At 41.0% G+C, this 21,396-nt stretch overlaps 1 protein-coding gene across 1 annotated transcript in view; it reads right to left on the reverse strand.

The window, feature by feature from the left end:
* CEP290 (centrosomal protein 290) overlaps positions 1 to 21,396 on the reverse strand; it is a 239,857-nt gene that overhangs the window by 210,805 nt on the left and 7,656 nt on the right. The window contains exons 2-4 of the mRNA XM_089652468.1: positions 7,115 to 7,233; positions 6,855 to 6,932; positions 652 to 721 (exon numbers count right to left, since the gene is read on the reverse strand). Of these exons, the coding sequence (XP_089508594.1) occupies positions 652 to 721; positions 6,855 to 6,932; positions 7,115 to 7,216 (250 nt within the window). The 5' untranslated portion in view covers positions 7,217 to 7,233. The remainder of the gene's footprint in view (positions 1 to 651; positions 722 to 6,854; positions 6,933 to 7,114; positions 7,234 to 21,396) is intronic.

Raw genomic sequence — 21,396 nt, forward strand, 5'->3', positions numbered from 1 at the left:
CGGAGAGTGCATGTGATCAGCACAGGGCCAATCAGCACTGTACAGACAGAAGTCAGGGGTTTTGCATCCTCCTAGAGCAGAAAGAAAAATCCTCTTACAAGCTTTAACCAGTGCTCTGCTGATCACTGATAGAAGTCACAAGACTGCTCTAACTGCTGATGAAAAAAGGTATTTAGCAGTTTATATTTACTAAAATAATTTCACTTCCATGTTCTGTGTATTGTAGGAGACCAGATATAGTGAATGCAGGGTCCTGGGTTTAGTAACACTTTAAAACATGGCTTAACATGTACAAAAGGAATTGAAAGATTCACAGACCCTGGGAATACATACAAGCCTCACTGACGTAAAAAAAAAGAAAAAAAAAAGATCTTCAGGCATTGGATGGGACATACAACCAGCATAAGAGGTTGTTGGGTTGCATAAAACAGTCAAAAGCGAAGGAGGAGGAAGAAAACAAACTTGGAAGAAGTGACAAAGAAGATGGTGGCCACTAACCAAGTGGTGGCAGACAGCCCTGGAAAAGGGCACACTATGGAAAAGAGCAGCCCTAAACAGCGACTACAGCTATTGTATTTCCTTTATAACTGTAACTACAACAATGTATGTTTAATTCATGACAGATATTCTAATATAACTAACTGTATTTACCAGTTTTGGCTTGCTCTTCCCCCGCTTTTTCTGCCTCTTCTAAGGCAAGATCTACCTCCTGAGATTTCATCTGAAAGTTCAAAGAACACCCATTAACAAGAATAAACATAAACACTCAAAATTAGAGTTCAACGTTACCCTTTTTTTTTTTCTTTTTAATAGATAAAAGAGTCATAACCTCTGTTATTTTTACCACTTGCTAAGTCCTCACTGGGGATATTTCCACTCACTTCCTGACCTCCTGACACAGGAAAACAAGTGGGATAATGTTGTTGTCATCAAGATAAAAAGACGTAGAGCAATAGAAACCTGACAGAAGTTCTAACCCTTTCCACACACTACTAAAGAAATATTATTTGGTGTTTTCTTGCCCTTGAAAACACCCAGTGAGGACACATACACCACCAAAAGAAAACGATAACAGAGGTCCTTCCCAAAGAAAAAACTAACATTTGGATAGTTTAATATCTAATAACACAGATGCAATATTAATAACCTTGCATACACATCTATAAATATTTTATGTATCTCTAGACATTTTTCAGAGCTAAAAAACTTTAAATGTTACAGGGTTAGACAGAAAAGATGAATATAAAGCTACGGATGAGCTGGTTTATTTTCAGCCAGCTCAAAAGATGCTTGATGGAAGCTCAGATGTACTACGGTCAGCTGGCAAACTAACAGTATTGTTACTATCTATTGATTCCATTCCACTGACATTGAAACCGCTGTTAACATGGACATTGATCCTTTCCTGTCCACAAACTGTATATTAACGCTCCCTAGCACTATGTCCTGTACCAAAAATATGTTAAAAAATGTCTTACCTTTAACAGCCACCAACAACACGTTGCACAGCTAGTGGCTCCCTATCTCAGCTGGCAGTAACAGCAGCAGTCTCCACTGATTATTGAAACCAATCAAAGTGGTTCCTGATTATGTGATCACTATATCAGCTTTGGCATAGTAATCACATGCAAGCAGGAAGCTTCATTGAGGAAAGAAGCCATTAGCCTGCAGATGACACTAACAGTGCTACTGCAACCTGAAGATGAGCGAAGGCTGCAAAGTTCATCTGTTTAATACCTCTCCAGCTCCCTCATCACCTCCTCCCACGCTCGCCTCCAGGACTTCTCCAGAGAATCCCCCATCCTCTGGAACTCCCTACCACAGTATGTCCGGTCAGTCCCCACCCTGTCTGCCTTTAAGCGATCTTTGAAAACTCACTTATTCAGGGAAACCTACCCCACCTCCACCTAAGAACTGTACTTGAATCACCTCCACCAGATCATCACCTGCAGCTATCACCTTTTGTATCACCTGCCCCTTCCTTTAGATTGTAAGCTTCACGAGCAGGGCCCTCGTATTCCTTCTGTACTGAAATGTATTGTAATTCTACTGTCTCCCTTATATTGTAAAGTCCTGCACAAACTGTTGACGCTATAAAAATCCTGTATAATAATAATAATCTGTTGGAAAACATTACAGTATTACATTTTTTTTTTTATTCTATACCTTACAAGATAAGATATCCAATTTTTCTACCAAGTGGGACACCTGGGCCTCCAAAAGACATTTCTTCTTGCCGTGAACCTTTTTATTTTTGTATTTACCGCTGCTGGCTTACTTGCGTTTATATCGATATGGATTTACTCTCCAACCTTAAAATACCTTTGTTCTGTCTTAACGGTGCTTATGATATGACAATCTTGTTTTTTCCTTGTATTATGTCTTAATTATGTCTCTCAATTTTATTGTTCTTTCACTGTGCTTTATCATTATTACAATATTCTGTATATTTGTCTGTTTTATTGCAATTTTTCGGACTTGGCAGCCCTTTTTTTACTGTATTTACTTCTTGCAAATAGTTTGTAAACTAAAAAATAATTATTAAAATTAATAAAAAGAAAAAAAAAAGTTTTGTGCATTTGCCAGCGTATAATAAAAAAAAACCCCACAGAAAATGGTTTTCTAAAACAGTGTATCAAGTAAAAGCCTTGTATATCCTTAAAGTTGTTGTAAAGGCTGAAGATTTTTTACCTTCATGCATTATCTGTGGTTCCTGATTATGTGTTCACTATGTCAGCTTTGGTATAGTAATCACATGCAAGCAGGAAGCTTCATTGAGAAAAGAAGCCATTAGCCTGCAGATGACACTACCAGTGCTACTGCAACCTTAATATGAGCGAAGGCTGCAATGTTCATCTGTTTAATACCTCTCCAGCTCCCTCATCACCTCAGACTGTCACCTACCCTCCTCACCTTTAGGTGCACCCTGAAAACCCATCTCTTCAGGGAAGCCTACCCCACCCTCACCTAACAGCCGATCTCCTCCACTCCTCCTACCACTCCATCCCCCACAGCCACTTCCTCCTGTACCATTATCCCCTCCCTCCTAGATTGTAAGCTCGAAAAAGAGCAGGGCTCTCAAACCTCTCGTATATTGTTTTGTTACTGTATTGTCGCATGTACTGTCCCCCACTATATCGTACAGTGCTGAGCAAACCTTTTGGCACTATATAAACACTGTATAATAATAATAATAATAATAATAATAATAATGAAGGTAAAAAATCTTCTGTGTACAGCAGTGACCCCAGCCTCCTCAATACTTACCTGAGCCTCATCGCGATCCAGCGATGTGAACAACAGCCTCGGATGTCCCAGGTCTCTGCCTCCTCATTGACTGAGACAGCAAGTGGGAGCCATTTACTCCTGCTGCTGTCAAGCACAGCCAGTCAACCAATGAGGAGAGGTGGCGTGGCGAATACGGAAGAGGAGGATCCAGGCTGCTCTGTGCAAAACCACTGCACACAGCAGGTAAATATAGCATGTTTGTTATATTAAAAAAAAATTTAACCTTTTTAAATATATAGATAGATATAAATGGTCATACAGGTTAATGTGATATTAACCTTTCTTTTTTAAAATTTGCAAAAACAAGAGAAATATTTGGTGCACTAAGAAGAAAAAAAACCCAGATGTATACTGTGATGGCTAGTATGCTAACCACAGTAAAGTCCAAATGTGGTTAAGGGATATTCCAACAATTCTTGACTCAGTGGCAGCCAATTCAAAACGAGCTAGAAGAGACTCTGTGTGAACCATAAAAGAGAGAGAAGCAGCACCAAGTGCAGCAATATAAGCAAATAATTTATTTCCACAAAATTGGCAAGTAATAATAGTAGTACTACTGTGAGTTGCCAGTTTTGTGGAAATAAATAATTTGCTTACATTGCTGCACTTAGATGGCGCTGCTTTTCTCTCTCTTTCATTATTATTTTTTTTTTTTTAAATTAACCAGTAGCACTCCACCCTATAGCAGTTTTACTGCTACAGGGTGGACTCCCTGTGCAAAATCATGTATATTTAACTGATCTGCGCTACCGCTGTGTTTACGGGCAGGAGGCCAACCGCGCCTATGGATATAAAAAAATGTATGTAGTCTGTTGCCATTGGACAGGGTGTGCAAAGTTTTAAAGCATGTCATGTTTGCTATCTAATTACTTGGCATAACATCATCTTTTATATTTTACCAAATAATTGCCCAATATAGTGTGTTTTTGTGCAATAAAATAAAAAAAATAGCTTGAAAAATTGCTGCGCAAGTAGTGTGTGACACAAAAAAATGCAGCACCCACCATGTTATTCTCTAGGACGTCTGCTTTAAAAAAATATATGTTTGGGAATTAAATGTAATTTTCGAACAAAAAATACAGATTTATTTCATGTGAACAAAAAGTGTCAGAAAAAGCATTGTTTTCAAGTGGTTAGAATGATGTGCGGCATAAGCTTCTAATGCAAATGCCAAGGTAACAACCCCCCACCCAAATTACCCCTTATTAGCAAGTAGACATCCCAAACTATTAGCTGAGAGGCATGTTGAGTCAATAGAAGTTATATTGTACCACAAGTTTTTGTAAAATGAAATTTTTTTTTTTTTTTTTTTTTTTTTACACAAAGTTCTCACTTAAATGATATATTGCTCACACATACCATGGGTATATATGGAATTACTCCCCAAAATATATTCTGCTACTTCTCTCGAGTATGGGGGTACCACATGTGAGAGACTTTTTAGCAGTCTAACAACGTACAGGACCGAAAATTCAATTAGCACCTTCATGCTTTTAAAGAGCTTTATTCCCTCATTACACTTCCTGACTACCTATCACAGTTTCGGAGGCCCTGAAATGCCAGAATAGTACGAAACCATCCCAAATGACTCCTTTTTGGAAAGTAGACACCCCAAGGTATTTGATAAGAAGCATGGTGAGCATTTTAGGGCCTCTGAAACTGTGATAGGTAGTGAGGAAGTGAAATGAGGAAGTTTCAAACCTTCAGGCTTTCAAAGTGGTCATTGGATTTCAGGCTCTGTATGTGGCTAGGCACCCAAAAAGTCTCACACATGTGGTATCCCCATACTTGGTAGAAGTAGAAGAATGTATTTTGGGGTGTAATTCCACATATACCCATGGCATGTTTGAGCAGTATATCATTTAATTTACAACTTTGTGTAAAAAAAAAAAAAAAAGTAATTTTCCAAAAACTTGTGGTAAAAATAAAGTATTCCATTGACTCAACTTGCCTCTCAGCAAATAGTCTGGTGTGTCTACTTTCCAAAAAGGGGTCATTTGGGGTTTGTACTATCCCAAAATTTAACAGCCTCTGAAACTGTGATAGGTTGTGAGGAAGTGAAATGAGGAACTTAAGCATCATCAGGCTTTCAAAGGGGTCATTGGATTTTAGGCTCCTGTATGTGGCTAGGCTCCCAAAATGTCTCAAACATGTTGTATCCCCATACTCGGAAGAAGTAGCAGAATATATTTTAGGGTATAAAACAAATTATACCCATGGCACGTGTGAACAATATACCTTTTCCATTACAACTTTGTGTAAAAAAAATAAAAAATCTTCCATGCACTCAGCATGCCTCTCAGCAAATAGCTTAGGGTGTCTACTTTCTGAAAAGGAGTCATTTGGAGGTGTTTGTACTGCCCTGGCACTTAAGCACCTCAATAAATGTGATCACTCAGAAAATAAAAGCTGAGGAAATTCCAGTATCTATACCAGTGGTCTCCAAACTGCGGCCTGGGGGCCAGATGTGGTCCTTTGCTTGCTTTTTCTGGCCCTTGGGGCACTATTTCATTCAACGACACCAATAATGGGGCATAGTTTCTCTCAATTACTCTAACAATGGGGCACAGTTCCTGCAAGGACACCAATGATGGAGCACAGTTCCTCCCAATGGCATAATTCCTACCAGTGACAGCAATGATGGAGCACAGCTCCTCCCAATGGCACCAGTAATGGGGCACAATTCCTCCCAATGATACCAATGGTGAGGCACAGTTTCTCCCAATGACACCAACAATGGGGCAGTTCCTCTCAATGACACCTACAATGGGCCCAATGACACCAATGATGGGGCACAATTCCTCCCAATGATGCCAGTGATGGGGCACAATTCCTCCCAAATCACACCAATGATAGGACACTATTCCTACCAATGACACCAATGATGAGGCATTGTTAACTTCAACTGATGCTGGGACATTTTTTACTCCCAATGGTCACAGTGCGGCCTTTCTTTAGTCTTCAAGACAGTACACTGGCCCTTTGTTTAAAAAGTTTGGAGACCCCTGATCTATACCATAGTTTTTAGATGCTATAACTTTCACATAAACCAATATACTTATTGGGATTTTTTTAAGAAAGACATTTATGATGAAATTTGAGTTTATTGGATATTTTTTATAACAGAAATTAGAAAAGTGGTTAAGATAAGAAATACGTTATACTTACCTGCTCTGTGCAATGCTTTTGCATAGAGCAGCCCTGATCCTCCGCTTTTGGGGTCCCCCCCAGCGCTTCTGGCCCTCTTCTTCAGCGGGTGACCCCACGGAAAGCTGCTTTCCATGGGGGCACCCATGTGGGCTTGCTCCCAAGCCACCCTGTCTGCGTCCATTGACACAGAGCAGGTGGCTCAGCGCCACCCCCCTTCCCATGTCACAGCCTTTGCTTGACAGCAGTGGGAGCCAATGGCATAGATGGCATTAGGGTGAAAAACCTTAAGGCTTTAGAACCACTTTAACCCAGAATCAAACTATTGTACATATTTAGAAGTACTATACCGATTTTATAACAAACCCTTGAGATTAAACATTTTACACAAAGACATAAAATCATAGAAAACCACAAACCTTCATTAAAGACTGTGTAATTCGAAAAATCTGTATCAAATTTTCATTTGTCTCCTCTTTTAAGTCTGTGCTAGTCACCTGTAAAACAAAAGAATTGTATGGTTAACTACTAATCTGATGACCACTTTGAATATAGAAACAGTGAAAAGATGATTTGCAGGCTCAGATCTGTTTGAAGTGCAATCCACCTTGAACTCAAGGTTCTATTATTCACTGTAAATGAATGAATGCAGACACCCACCCGGGCTGAGATCACAAACCTGTGACAAGGTTTTCAACATCTTCTCTGCTAATCTTTCTTGATTGGGAAGAACATCTGGATCCACTTTCATGAGCTTTCCCCAGTCTAAAGCAGGAGCCATCTTTACGATTTATATTTCTAGAAAAATAAACACAAAATTTATTTACCACTTACAACCAGAGTTACGTTTGTTAACAATTTCTGTGGGCAACAGTATGCATTAAAATCAAACTACCAAGCACCATCTGGTATACATATTCTGATAAACATGATTCATTAGTACAAACCTTTGTGGAGTGAAAAAAGCAATGGAGATAACAAATCTTTAGGTGTGTTGCAACCTATTTAATTATATTCTTGAGAATAAATATGGCCTAGACACTAGGAAGTGGTCAGGCTTGAATTCGACTATCCTCAGTCAACTTTATATATGTTGACGAAGGTGTCTTAAAGTAGTTGTAAACCTCAGACGTGAAATATGAACACAGCATATCCCTCTATAGTGTACGCTTGTCTCAATTGGGAGCACTAAGTGTCATTTCTGTCTGCTGCCTCCTTCCTCTGCTATCAGCATGAATCACTTCTAATGGGTTTTCCTAACACCAAAAGAAAATTGGTGATAGGGGAGGGCACAGCCTGTGACTGACAGCCTCAGATCGGATCCTGTGTGAAAGGGGCTCTCCTCACGGAGTATAACTTTAACTCTCTGCCCCCTGATTTTCAGAGCTGCGAGATCCTTTGTAAATTCTGCTCTTTGAATGGATGCAGGAGGATTTGTTTCATCCCTGTGTATCACCTCTGGCCAGTCACTTCACTGGGTATATGTAAGGGTTTACAATCACTTTAACCACTTCCCACCTGGCCACTGTACATAAATGGCCGGGTGGGACAAGCACCTTTCTGAGTGGATCTACCCATGCTTCCTATCATAATGACTGGCCGCGCAGCAGCGCAATTCTGTGATGGCTGTCTCCCTTGGGCACAGTACATCACAGATCAGGATATGGGCTCTCTGATTGGCACCCCCTGATCATGTGATGGCTGTGTCCAATCACAGTCATCACATAGTGTCAACAGAGTCACGTGCCTCTGTTTACAGGCTTTCCTCCTGACCTCAGTGAGAGCTCAGTGAAGGGGATGGGGAAGAGGGGGATGATGCAGTCTGTCAGCTATCTGTGTGTAGCTGATGATTTTACTGTTCAGCTACATACAGATCACACACACTGCAGCCATTTCACACCAGTGCACCAAGCACCATATGTCTCTATCCCAGTGCTCATCTGTACCAGTGTCCCGTCAACATCTGTCACAGTGTACCAGTGTCCCATCAACGTCTGCAATAGTATCCCTTTGAAACACCAACATCTGTCAGTGTCCCATTGCAACATCAACATCTGTCAGTGTCCACCGGTGGACGATCAACATCTGTCATGGTGTAGAAGTACACAAAAACATTTGTCAGTATACCAGTGTCCCATCAACATCTGTCATGGTGTACCCGTGGTGGTGTGATCAGATGCTTTTAGAGCAGAGGAGATCCCAATAGACCCCAGATCTCTCCATAAAGAGTACCTGTCACTGCCTATTGCTGTCAAAAGTGATGTTTACATTCCTTGTGACAGCAATAAAAATGGACCAAAACAATGTTTTTTATTGAGAAACAGTGTAAAAATAAAATAAAGATAGAAAAAAAATATTAAAGCACCCACGTCCCCCTGTGCTCGCGTGCAAAGGCGAAAACACATACTGGTCCCATAAACATACGTAAACGACAATTTCACCACACAGGTGAGATATTGCCATGAACGTCCGAGTGAGAGCAATAATTCTAGTACCAGTCCTTCTCTACTACACCTTTTCTGTAACTCTAAACTGGTAACCTGTAAAGGCTTATAAAGTGTTGCCTATGGAGATTTTTAAATATCGTAGTTTGGCACCATTTCATAAGCTTGCGCAATTTTAAAGGGTGAAGTGTTTGGTATCTATTTACTTGGCGCAACACCATATTTTATATTTTATCAAAAAATTGGATCTTAAATTGTGTTTGAGTACATTGAATACCGTGTGACACAAAAAGTGTTAGGGGAAGGCCTGGTCTTAAAGTGGATAATACCTAAAGGTGCTCCTTGGATGTTGGGCCTCTCTATGTCGTTAGGCTGTGAAAAAGTCCCACACATGTGGTATCGCCATAACAGGAGTAGCAGAATGTATTTTGGGGTGTAGTTGTAAGTATGCCTATGCCGTGTGTGAGAAATAACTTGTTAAAATCATGTTTTTGTGAAAAAAAAAATGAATTTAATTTCTTAATTTTCTTCATTTTACAAAGAAATGTGTTAAAAAAAAAAATCACATCTTAGAAAAAATCACCATGCCTCTTACTAAAAATCTTGGAATGTCTATTTTACAAAACGTGGTCATTTAGGGGGTATTTGTACTGGCATGTTGGGCCTCAAGAAATTAGATAGGAAGTCACTACCATCAGGATTGATCAATTAGCAGTATAAATTAAGGTCAAAATTTATGAAGAAGAATTACTTATTTGCAAAATTTTATAATAGAAATGAAAAAAAGGATGCTTTTTTTTTAAATTTCATTTTTTTTTAAATTTATTAGTGCAAAAAATAAAAAAGCCAGTTTTGATTAAATACCACCAAAAGAAAGCTCTATTTGTGTGAAAAACATGATAAAAATGTCACATGGGTACAGTGTTGCATGACTGAATAATTATCATTCAAAGTGTGAGAGAGCTAAAATTGGCCTGTGCAGGAGGGGGGTGAAAGTACCTGGTATTAAGGTGGTTAAAGAAACATGAGTGATACCATGTCTAAACTTCTTTGGGGAGGAGCTTGCTGTACTATCCAATGTTAGTACAGTGATCTCCCCCACTGAGCTACTGTGTTCTGACAGGGGGACTGCTCCAAGCCAGGATATACGGGTCAGCGCTAGCAGCACTGGATGCAAGCACTGATCGGATGCCGACTGGATGCTAGTTTTCCAGTATGCCAATTTGGCCTGTCAGGGACAGGCACGTGCACACACCGGCTGAATGTTGGCTGGTTTGTATTGAACCGGTTCATACCGGACAATATTTGGCCTGCGACGCTTAAAGCAATAGTAAGGGTTTCTTTTTTCTTCTTTTTTTTTTTTTTTGCAACATAACAAACATGTTATACTTGCATGCTCCATGCATTGGTTTTGCACAGTGCAGCCTGGATCCTCCTCTTCTCAGATCCCCAGCCAGAGGCTCCTGGCTCCTCCTTTCTTTTGGATGCCCCCACAGCTAGAAGCTTGCTATGGGGGCACCCGAGCAGGGGTGTTCCCAAGCCACTGCTCCGTGTGTCCATTTACACATGGAGCCCTGGCCTTGCCCTGCCCTCTTCTATCTCATTAGCTGACTGGCTGTGATTGACAGGAGCAGGAGCCAATGGCTCTCGCTTGCTGTCTCAGTCAATGAGGAGGCAGAGACCCGGGAGAGCCGAAGCTGTTGTGCACATCAGCCTTTACAACCACTTTAAGTCACTGACCTGGACCATTTGGATTTAGATTGACTTGATAAACAAATTAAAGCAAACCGCCAGCTAACATTTTTTAAAGCAGTTATACAGAACACTTTCTATTTGCCCTTTTTTGATAACAGTTTTACAAAAATAGATAAAAGCTGATCACTGTAGGCACCCCTGTAGGTGTTAAAAAGCCTAAAAACCAAAAAGTAACTCAGCCATCACATCCAAGGATTGGTAAGCTGCAATATTATACATTTTTGTTTTTCCGTTTAGTACCACTTTAAGAAAAGATCTTCCCACATATGGTCAGCCCAAGTTTAGGGAAAGCCCAACCAAAATGATTACTTGACCATTGCCATTTCATTCACTTCTACATATAAAAGGTATCCCTTCTGCTTCTTCACCCTTGGTTCACACATAAGTGTTTTCTGCAGCATTTTGCAGAAACCCATACAGTCCATTTAACATGATTTCCTATGGGACAGGTTCTCATCTCTGTGTTTTCACCCAATGAGTTTTTTGGAAAGGATTGGGGACTTTTTGAACGCAAAACATTGCGTTTTTGGTTCTATAGACTTCGATAGGAATGCTGCAGAAAAGCATGTATTGCGTGTTTGATGCGTTTTGCATTTAAAATCTGCCTAGCAACAAGAAAAAAAATTTAAAAAAGAAAAAAGCAAAAAACGTATCAACAACATGGCAAAAACGCAAGTGTAAAAATGCACAGCAAAATGCGATGCAGAAACGCATTATCACAAGTGGAAACACACACAAAAATTCAAGGGTAGTATATGGAAGACTTTGCATACTCAATCCGATCAGAATCAGCTGGAAACTGATCTGGCTCTCCAGATGGCTGAATCCCTAAACAAAAGCTTAGCAGGCACAAAGCTCCTTCTGACATTTAGCTCTGTAATTTCACAACACAGAGTAATTTGTGCTGAAACCAGCAACCAGTCTTCAATGAAATCATCATAGCAGTATATAAACATTCACACTTGATCTTTGTGTATGTGCTCAATAGCCATCCCTAGAGCAACGCTGATTATGGGAAACAAATACATCTCCCATGATAATATGCAACTTCAATATAAGAGGAGCTCTATGGGTAGGAACTGTCAGGTGAATGTAAGAGGGGCGCCCATAAACTTTCTGATCATCCTAGGATGCTACAAAATCAGCAGAATCTGTTCATCCCTATCCAGTGTCTATGTAACCAATAGAGAAGGCCTCTTATCTAAAAAATCATCGCTCTGAGGAGCTTAGTGGATGAAAGCATGGTACCATGATAGGTTGCCACCTGTGCAATAAGTCCATCCATTAAATTTCCTTGCTACTAAATATTCCATGGTCAACTGTTAGTGGTGTTATAACAAAGTGGAAGCAACTGGGAACAACAGCAACTCAGCCACAAAGTGGTAGGTCATGTAAAATGACAGAGCGGGGTCAGCACATGCTGAAGCACAAAGTGCGCAGAGGTCGCCAACTGTCTGCAGAGTCAATAGCTAAAGACCTCCAAACTTTGTGTGGCCTTCAGATTAGCACAACAACAGTGCATAGAGAGCTTCATGGAATGGGTTTCCTTGGCCAAGCAGCTGCATCGAAGCCTTACATCACCAAGTACAATGCAAAGCATCGGATGCAGTTGTGTAAAACACGCTGCCACTGGACTCTTGAGCAGAGAACATGTGTTCTCTGGAGTGCCGAATCCCGCTTCTCGGTCTGGCAATCTGATGGACTGGGTTTGGTGGTTGCCAGAACGGTACTTGCCTAAGTGCATTGTACAAAGTGTAAAGTTTGGTGGAGAGGGGATTATGGTGTGGGGTTGTCTTCAAGGGTTGGGCTTGGCCCCTTAGCTCCAATGATATTTTGGACAATTTCAGGCTTCCAATGTTATGGGAACAGTTTGGGGATGGCCCTTTCCTGTTCCAACATGACAGCTCACCAGTGTACAAGGTCCACAAAGACATGGGTGAGTGAGTTTGGGCAGGAGGAACTTTGTTGGGAAGATACTGGAGAGTTTAATAAAAGACCACATAGATGAGTTCTTGCTGGAAAAAAATATTTTAAGCAACAGACAGCATGAATTCATGAAAGACAAGAAAGACAAGTTGTCAAACAAATCTGATTTCTTTTCATGAGGAGGTGAGCAAAACCTTGGAGAGGGGTGGGGTGGACATGGTATACTTGGATTTTGCAAAAGTGTTTGACACAGTTCCCCACACACGGCTAATGTGTAAGGTAATGGGCTTGGAAAAATCCATATATATGGATAGAAAACTGGCTAAAAGATCGTATTCAAAGAGTTAATGATTCATACTCTGAATGGTCTATTGTTGTCTGTGATGTACCCCAAGGTTCATTGTTGGGACCCTTACTTTTTAATATATGTATAAACAATATAAGGTCTGGGATTAAAAATACAATTTCAGTCTTTGCAGATGACACCAAGCTGTGCAGTGGAATAACGTCCTTACAGGATGTCTCCAACTTCCAAGCCGATCTCAATGCACTGTTTAATTGGGTAGCTATGTGGCAAATGAGGTTTAATGTTGATAAATGTAAGGTTCTGCACTTGGGGGCTAAGAATATGCATGCATCATACATACCAGGAGGGGTACAACTGGGGGAGTCAATGGTGGAGAAGGATCTGGGAGTTCTGGTAGATCACAAGCTTAATAATGGCATGCAATGCCAAGCTGCGGTTTCTAAAGCGAGAAAAATCCTCTCTTGTATTAAAAGAGGTATAGACTCCAGAGAGAGAGATACCATTTTACCCCTGTACAAATAGTTAGTAATGCCTCATCCGGAATATGCAGTTCAATTTTGAGCACCAATTCACAAAAAGAACATTGGGGAACTGGAGAAAGTACAGAGAAGGGCAACCAAACTGATAAGAGGCATGGAGGGGCTCAGCTATGAGGAAAGAATAGAGGAACTGAATTTATTCTCTCTTGAGAAGAGGAGTTTAAGTGGGGATATGATCAACATGTATAAATACATCAGTGGTTCATATAGTGAACTCGGTGTAGAGCTATTCACCCTGAGGTCATCACAGAGGACAAGGGGGCACTCTTTATGTCTGGAGGAAAAGAGATTTAATCTCAAAACACGGAAAGGTTTCTTCACAGTGAGAGCTGTGAAAATGTGGAATAAACTCCCTCAAGAATTGGTTCTGGCCAGCTCAGTGGATTGCTTTAAAAAAGGCCTGGATTCTTTCTTAGATACACAGAATATAACTGGACACTAAAATTTATAGGTAAAGTTGATCCAAGGAATATCCGATTGCCTCTCGGGGATCAGGAAGGAATTTATTTCCCTGCAGGAGCAAATTGGATCATGGTTTGCTGAGTTTTTTGCCTTCCTCTGGATCAACTGTGGATATAGGATTATATCTTTTTTTTCTATGGTATAACTGGATGGACTTTTGTCTTTTTTCAGCCAGACTAATTATGTAACATGACTGGCCTGCACAGTCCTTGAGTCCTGACTTCAACCCGATAGAACACTTTTGGGATGAATTAAAGCGGAGACTGCAAGCCAGGCCTTCTCGTTCCAACATCAATGCCTGACCTCACAAATGAGCTTCTGGAAGAATGGTCAATCATTCCCATAGACACACTCTTAAACCTTGCAGACAGCCTACCCAGAAGAGTTGAAGCTGTTATAGCTGCAAAGGGTGGCCCAACTCATTATTGAACCATACGGACTAAGCCTGGGATGCCATTAAAGTTCATGTGCGTGTAAAGGCAGGCGTCCCAATACTATTTGCAATATAGTGTATATAAAAATGATTGATTGTATTACATTGTTTTAAAGCATCAAGATGCCTTGATTATGAATTTGACAGCATTTCAATCAGATTATGAGACTTCATAGTGAAAACAGATATGTGATCAATAATTTTCGATCGTATCTCCCAAAGTCAACTGAAATACAATTTCCTGTGTGTGGCATATAAAGTGAATGGGTTGTACACTATAGATTGTTTATTCCTATTGGGAGAGATTAATTGTAAAATAAATTGATCTTTTATCAATGTGTATATGGCTACCATTACACAAATATATGTCTGGTAAAGAAAAAAAAAAAAAAAAAGCAGTACATCTCTGCAATGTGTGTGAACATTTCCCCATGTTTTACCTTTTAAAAAATGCTACAAGCACAGAAGAATACCTATCGATCTGCCAGATTTCATATATGCAGCTGCTCTGCGTTAAAGCCCACCCAGCGAGAGGCCACATGTATGCGTACAGCCGACGCAAAGAGGTTAAGGCTTGGTAATATGCGTTTGTGTTCACTAAAATTAATTTGTTCACTAAATATTAACATACCAATGTGAGTCAGGGACCTTAGATTGTACACCCTTGAGGGTTAGGGACTGATGTGAATGTACAATATATGTGTAAAGCGCTGCGCTATATAAGTACCTGAAATAAATAAATACCACAATTTTGTCTTCCAGGGTCTCTGTGTTCCACAAATATATACTGGTTGGGGGTTTAAACTAGCCTACACATATTTTTTACCACATGTTCACAAAAAACAACAACAACAACAAAAAACCTCTGTCAGGTAACAGAGAAAGAATGAAAGCCCCATTTTGTAAGCACTTTCAACAGCTGATCTAACCACTTCAGCTCCAGATTTTATTCCATTCATGACCAGGCCATTTTTTGCCATTTAGAACTGCGCTACTTTAACAGATACTTGCGCAGTCATGCAACTGTGTACCCAAATAAAATTTATATCATTTTTTACATACAAATAGAACTTTCTTTTGATGGTATTTGATTACCACTGGGTATTTTATTTTTAATTATATAAATTTAAAAAAAAAGACTGAAAATTTTGAAAATAAATTTTTTTAACTTTCTGCTATAAAACATATCCAGTAAAAAAAACCCTAATTTCTATGGTATATACCGTATTTTTCGCTCCATAAGACGCACTTTTTTCCCCCAAAAAAAGGGGGGAAAATGTCAGTGCGTCTTATGGAGCGAATATAAAGCGGCCGGTCCGGTATTTCTGCCGCCACCATGTCAGAATACCGGGCCGGCCGCTCAGCTCTTCTCTCCTGCAGGGCCTTACCTGTTCCCCGCTCCAGCGCTGCACAGTCTTCCCGCGCTGGCTTCTGTGACAGCCGGGTGCCCACTGCGCATGTGCTGCGCTTTGTGAATGATCCGGTGTCTTCTGGGACACATGACAGGTCCCAGAAGGCGCCGGGCCATTCACAAAGCGCAGCGCTTCTCGCGCATGCGCAGTGGGCACCCGGCTGTCACAGAAGCCGGCCCGGGAAGAAGAGGGAAAGACAACTCCGCGGAAGTGGGAGCGGGTACCTGTCAAATTCAGGTACCCGCTCCCCCTCCCTCCCCAAAGGTCAGCAGTCTCTGGTCATCCCCTGCACTGTGTCCGCAGTCTCTGGTCATCCCCTGCACTGTGTCCGCAGTCTCTGGTCATCCCCTGCACTGTGTCCGCAGTCTCTGGTCATCCCCTGCACTGTGTCCGCAGTCTCTGGTCATCCCCTGCACTGTGTCCGCAGTCTCTGGTCATCTCCTGCACTGTGTCCGCAGTCTCTGGTCATCTCCAGTACTGTGTCCGCAGTCTCTGGTCATCTCCTGTACTGTGTCCGCAGTCTCTGGTCATCTCCTGTACTGTGTCCGCAGTCTCTGGTCATCTCCTGTACTGTGTCCGCAGTCTCTGGTCATCTCCTGTACTGTGTCCGCAGTCTCTGGTCATCTCCTGTACTGTGTCCGCAGTCTCTGGTCATCTCCTGTACTGTGTCCGCAGTCTCTGGTCATCTCCTGTACTGTGTCCGCAGTCTCTGGTCATCTCCTGTACTGTGTCCGCAGTCTCTGGTCATCTCCTGTACTGTGTCCGCAGTCTCTGGTCATCTCCTGTACTGTGTCCGCAGTCTCTGGTCATCTCCTGTACTGTGTCCGCAGTCTCTGGTCATCTCCTGTACTGTGTCCGCAGTCTCTGGTCATCTCCTGTACTGTGTCCGCAGTCTCTGGTCATCTCCTGTACTGTGTCCGCAGTTTCTGGTCATCTCCTGTACTGTGTCCGCAGTCTCTGGTCATTCCCTGCACTGTCTGCAGTCTCTGGTCATCCCCTGTACTGTGTCTGCAGTCCGTTGGTTCAGAATATTTTTTTTTCTTGTTTTTCCCCTCTAAAACCTAGGTGCGTCTTATGGTCAGGTGCGTCTTATGGAGCGAAAAATACGGTATACTGGAATTTTTATTTTATTATTTTTTTAAATACTATTTTTTTTTTTATACTATTTTTTTAAATTCTTACACTCAGCATCTCTCAATATTACTGGATCCTGCTTTGTCAGTACGGCTTTAACTTCTGATCATCACAGGAAAGAGCAATGGGCAGTACAGTTTAACTACTTGCCCTCCTGAGGATTTACCCCCCTTCCTGACCAGGCCTCTTTTTGCAACTTGGCACTGCACTAATTCAACTGATAATTGCGCGGTCATGCAATGCTGCACCCAAACGAAATTCACGTCCTTTTTTTAACTCAAATAGAGCTTTCTTTCGGTGCTATTTGATCACCTGTGCGCTTTTTATTTTTCACGCTATAAACAAAAAAAGACCAAAAATTTTGAAGAAAAATGATATTTGTTACTTTCAGCTATAAAAAATATATAGTAAACTCAAAGTTAGTTATAAATTTAGGCCAAAATGTATTCTGCTCCATGTTTTTGGTAAAAAAAATCCCAATAAGTGTATATTGATTGCTTTGTGTGAAATTTATAGCGTCTACAAACTATGTTATAGATAATGGAATTCACACAGCTTTTACTTTCTGACTGCTCATCACATTTCTTGAGGTGCTAAAATACCAGGATAGTACAAACACCCTCAAATGACCCCTTTTCGGAAAGTAGACACCCTAAGCTATCTGCTGAGAGGCATATTGAGTCCATGGAAGATTTATTTTTTTTCCACAAGTTTCTGGAAAATGACAAAAACATTTTTTTTTTTTTTTGTTTTTTGTTTTTTTACACAAAGTTGTCATTTAAATTATTTATTTCTCGCACAAGCCATGGGTATATGTGGAATTACACCCCAAAAATACATTCTGCTACTTCTACCGAAGTGGGTTAGACTTCTTGGGAGCCTAGACACATACAGGAGCCTGAAATCCAATGACCACTGAAGGTGCGTAACTTCCTCATTACACTTCCTCACAGTTTTGAAGGCCCTGACATGCCAGGATAGCTCCAAACCCCCCCCCCCCCCCCCAGATGACCCCTTCCTGGAAGTAGACACCCCAAGGAATTTAAAAAGAGGCATGGTGAGTATTTTGTAGATCTCATTTTTTCTCACAAGGTTTTGAAATATAAAAAAATTGAAAAAATATGTTTTTGTTTTTATTCTTCATTTTCCAAAAACTTGTGGCAACAAATGAGATCTGCAAAATACTTACTGTGCTTCTTATCAAATTCCTTGGGGTGTCTACTTTCTAAAAAAGGGTAATTTGGGGGGGTTAGGTGCAATCCTGGTATTTCAGGGCCTCCGAAACTGTGATAGGTAGTCTGGAAGTGTAATGAGGAAATAAAGCCATTTAAAAGCCTGAAGGTGCTTATTGGATTTTGAGGTCCTGTACTTGGCTAGACTGCCAAAACGTCTCTCACATGTGGTACCCCCATACTCGGGAGAAGTAGCAGAATGTATTTTGGGGAGTAATTCCACATATACCCATGGCATGTGTGAGCAGTAAATCATTTAATTGACAATTTTGTGTAAAAAAAAAAAATTGTTTTGTCATTTTCCAAAAACTTGTGGTAAAAAAATAAAATTCTTCTATTGATTCAACATGCCTCTCAGCAAATAGTTTGGTGTGTCTACTTTCCAAAAAGGGGTCGTTTTGGGGGGTGGGGGCATTCTATGCCCAGCATTAGAAGTTTATGCCACACATCACTCCCTCTTCTAACCACCTGAAGACCAAGCCTTTTCTGACACTTTTTGTTCACATGAAAAGTATTTTTTGCTAGGAAATTAATTTAAACCCCCAAACATTATATATTTTTTTAAAGCTGACACCCTAGTGAATAAAATGGTGGGTACTACAATTTTTTATGGCACATAGTACTCGTGCAGCGATTTTTCAATAGCAAATTTAGAAAAAAAAAAATACACTTTTTTTACTTTTAATGCACAAAAACACAATATATTGGCCAAACTATTTGGTAGAGTATAAAAGATAATGGTATGCCGAGTAAATAGATACCAAACATGACATGCTTTAAAACTGCGCATGCCCCGTGCAATGGCGACAAACTGCAAACATTTTTAATATCCATAGGCAACGCTTTAAAAGCCTTTAAAAGCTACTATTTTAGATTGACAAAGGAGGTCTAGTGTTAGAATTACTGCCCTTGATCTGACGTTCACGGCAATACCTCACATGCATGGTGCAACCGCTGTTTACATACAGACACAGGGTCAAGGCTTGTGCACACAGGTGTGCGCGCATGGGAGGGCGATTTTGTTTTTTTTAGTTATTTTGATTTTTTTTAAATTATTTTTACATTGTACCTTTCATTTTTTTTTTTAATGCTAACAGTGAATGCAAATATCCCCTATAACTTTAATGGGCATTGTCATATATTCGTTTTTGAGAAATCTGGGGTCTATCAGACTCTGGATATCTCCTCTGCCCTTACACTATCTAATCAAATCAAAATCGGTGTGATCAAATGCTTTCCCAATTTACAAATGGCGCTGTTTATATCCTGCGAAACTGAAGTGATTAAATGCTTGTAGCTCCCTAATTTTTAGACTATAGAGATGATTGGCACCACTCTGGCCTCCAATCAGCTCTATGGTCAGCTGGCAGAAACACCGGCTGCATTCTCAGGTCCCCCGATGGCACAAGACTGCCCGAGAAGGCCGTGGAAGGCAGCGGGGGAGGGGGCATCATCTCCAGCTGCTTGAAACAGCAATCCTGCAGCTAATTAGCCACTAGGATTGCTTTTACAAGAAAGCCGATTGCCGGCTGAAAAAAACGATACCAGGATGATGCCTGCAGCTGTCGGCATCATCCTGGTATAACCAAAGTCCAGTGATGTACCAGTACATCGCTGGTCCCTGTTGGGTATATATACTATGTTCTTTTTTTTGGTATGCAGCCTGTGGACTGAATGAAAAAATGAGAAGAAATCTCTGCCAGAAAAAGTGTGTGGTGTGCCCACCATTAGAATATACCGCCCTGCATCCACCCACTTCTAATGGTGGGCACACATTAGGTCACACTTTGCCACATGCGCCAGTTCCAAGATTGAACAAATGTCTAAATAGTGGCACGCTTGAATAAAAATTGTCGACGTATAAGCGGTACCCCATATGGAAAAAGGATGACACCAAGTCCCAAACTATCTTGCCACTACTCCCCATGTAGTCTGGGCATCCGGGGGGCTCCACATGACTATCTATTCCCTCGTAAATCCGAAACTTATAAAAAAAAAGTATAGCCTGTTGCCCTCTCACAGGTCTTCTACATCTTGACCCCGTATCTGGCACGCTTGCAGGGGAGAAATTGTTTGAATGCAAGGTGAGCAGAATAATTAATCAGGGACTCATCAACGCAGAGGTTTTGCTGGGGAGTATAGACATCTGAAAATTTTTGGTTAAGGTGATTTGTGAGGGGCTGAATTTTGTGGAGCCGGTCAAATTCAGGGTTACCCCGAGGATGACAGAGTGTATTGTCATTGAAATGCATAAAACACATTATACTCTCATATCTATGCCTGGCCATGGCAGCAGAGAACACGGACATATGATGAATCGGGTCTGCGGACCAATACAACCGCAATTCATTTCTTTTAGTAATGCCCATGTTGAGGGTTAGGCCCCAAAAAAAATGTAAATTCGAAAATCGTAATGAGTTTCCATGCGAATGGTCTGGCAAGGTTTGAATTTGGGTTGGCAGTGATAAATTGCTTTGATCCACAATCAACGCATACAGATATTCCGTGAAAAACAGCTCCAAAAATCAAGGAGGAATGTGAAAGACCAGGATGTACTAGACCGCTGGTACTCGCCAGTTATCCAAAAAGGTAGCGTGGCACTAGTACTGGCACTCTGCTGCATATGAGAGTCATCAAAATTTACCGGCAAGTGCTAACAGAGATCAGGCCTGATTCTGCCAACACTGCGGTTTTGTGTGCAATGTATCAAGTGACAGTGACCTATTGACACTGCACTTGCTGGGGGAGAAGGGGAGGTAAGCGTAGTGGCTAAACGCAGGTGCTGGCAGGTGCCGGGGCTGATCCCGCTAACGCTGCATTTTTGGGGACGCTATACTAATGTGAACGCTGGTATAGTGCTGATCTGATCAAAGATATTGACCCGTTCAGACACTATACTAGCAATGGAGATTTATTGTGCATGAGCGTGCTCCTGGAAATCAGGGGGTTAAATGTGATGCCTGGTGTACTGACGGGCAATCTGATGTTATCTGGGAGGGGCATGAAAACCACAGGAGCGTGAATCACGTATATATATATATATATATATATGTGATTTTGCGCACCCATGCCGCCCTGTAGCAGTATTTCTGCTATAGGGCGGTCAGGAAGCGGTTACAGAAGCGGTTTGTGTTTCGTCGCTGCGTTACTTTAACGGACAATTGTGCGGTCATGCAACACTGCACCCAAATTAAATTTACATCCTTTTTTTCCCACAAATTGAGCTTTCTTTCGGTGGTATTTGATCGCCTGTGCGTTTTTTATTTTTTGCGCTATAAAAAAAAAAGGCTGACAATTTTGAGGAAAAAAAAAACAAT

Source organism: Staurois parvus, unplaced genomic scaffold, assembly GCF_062004578.1.
Source record: "Staurois parvus isolate SC_StPar_1 unplaced genomic scaffold, SC_StPar_1.0 ptg000025l, whole genome shotgun sequence".
NCBI classification, from domain to species: Eukaryota; Metazoa; Chordata; class Amphibia; order Anura; family Ranidae; genus Staurois; species Staurois parvus.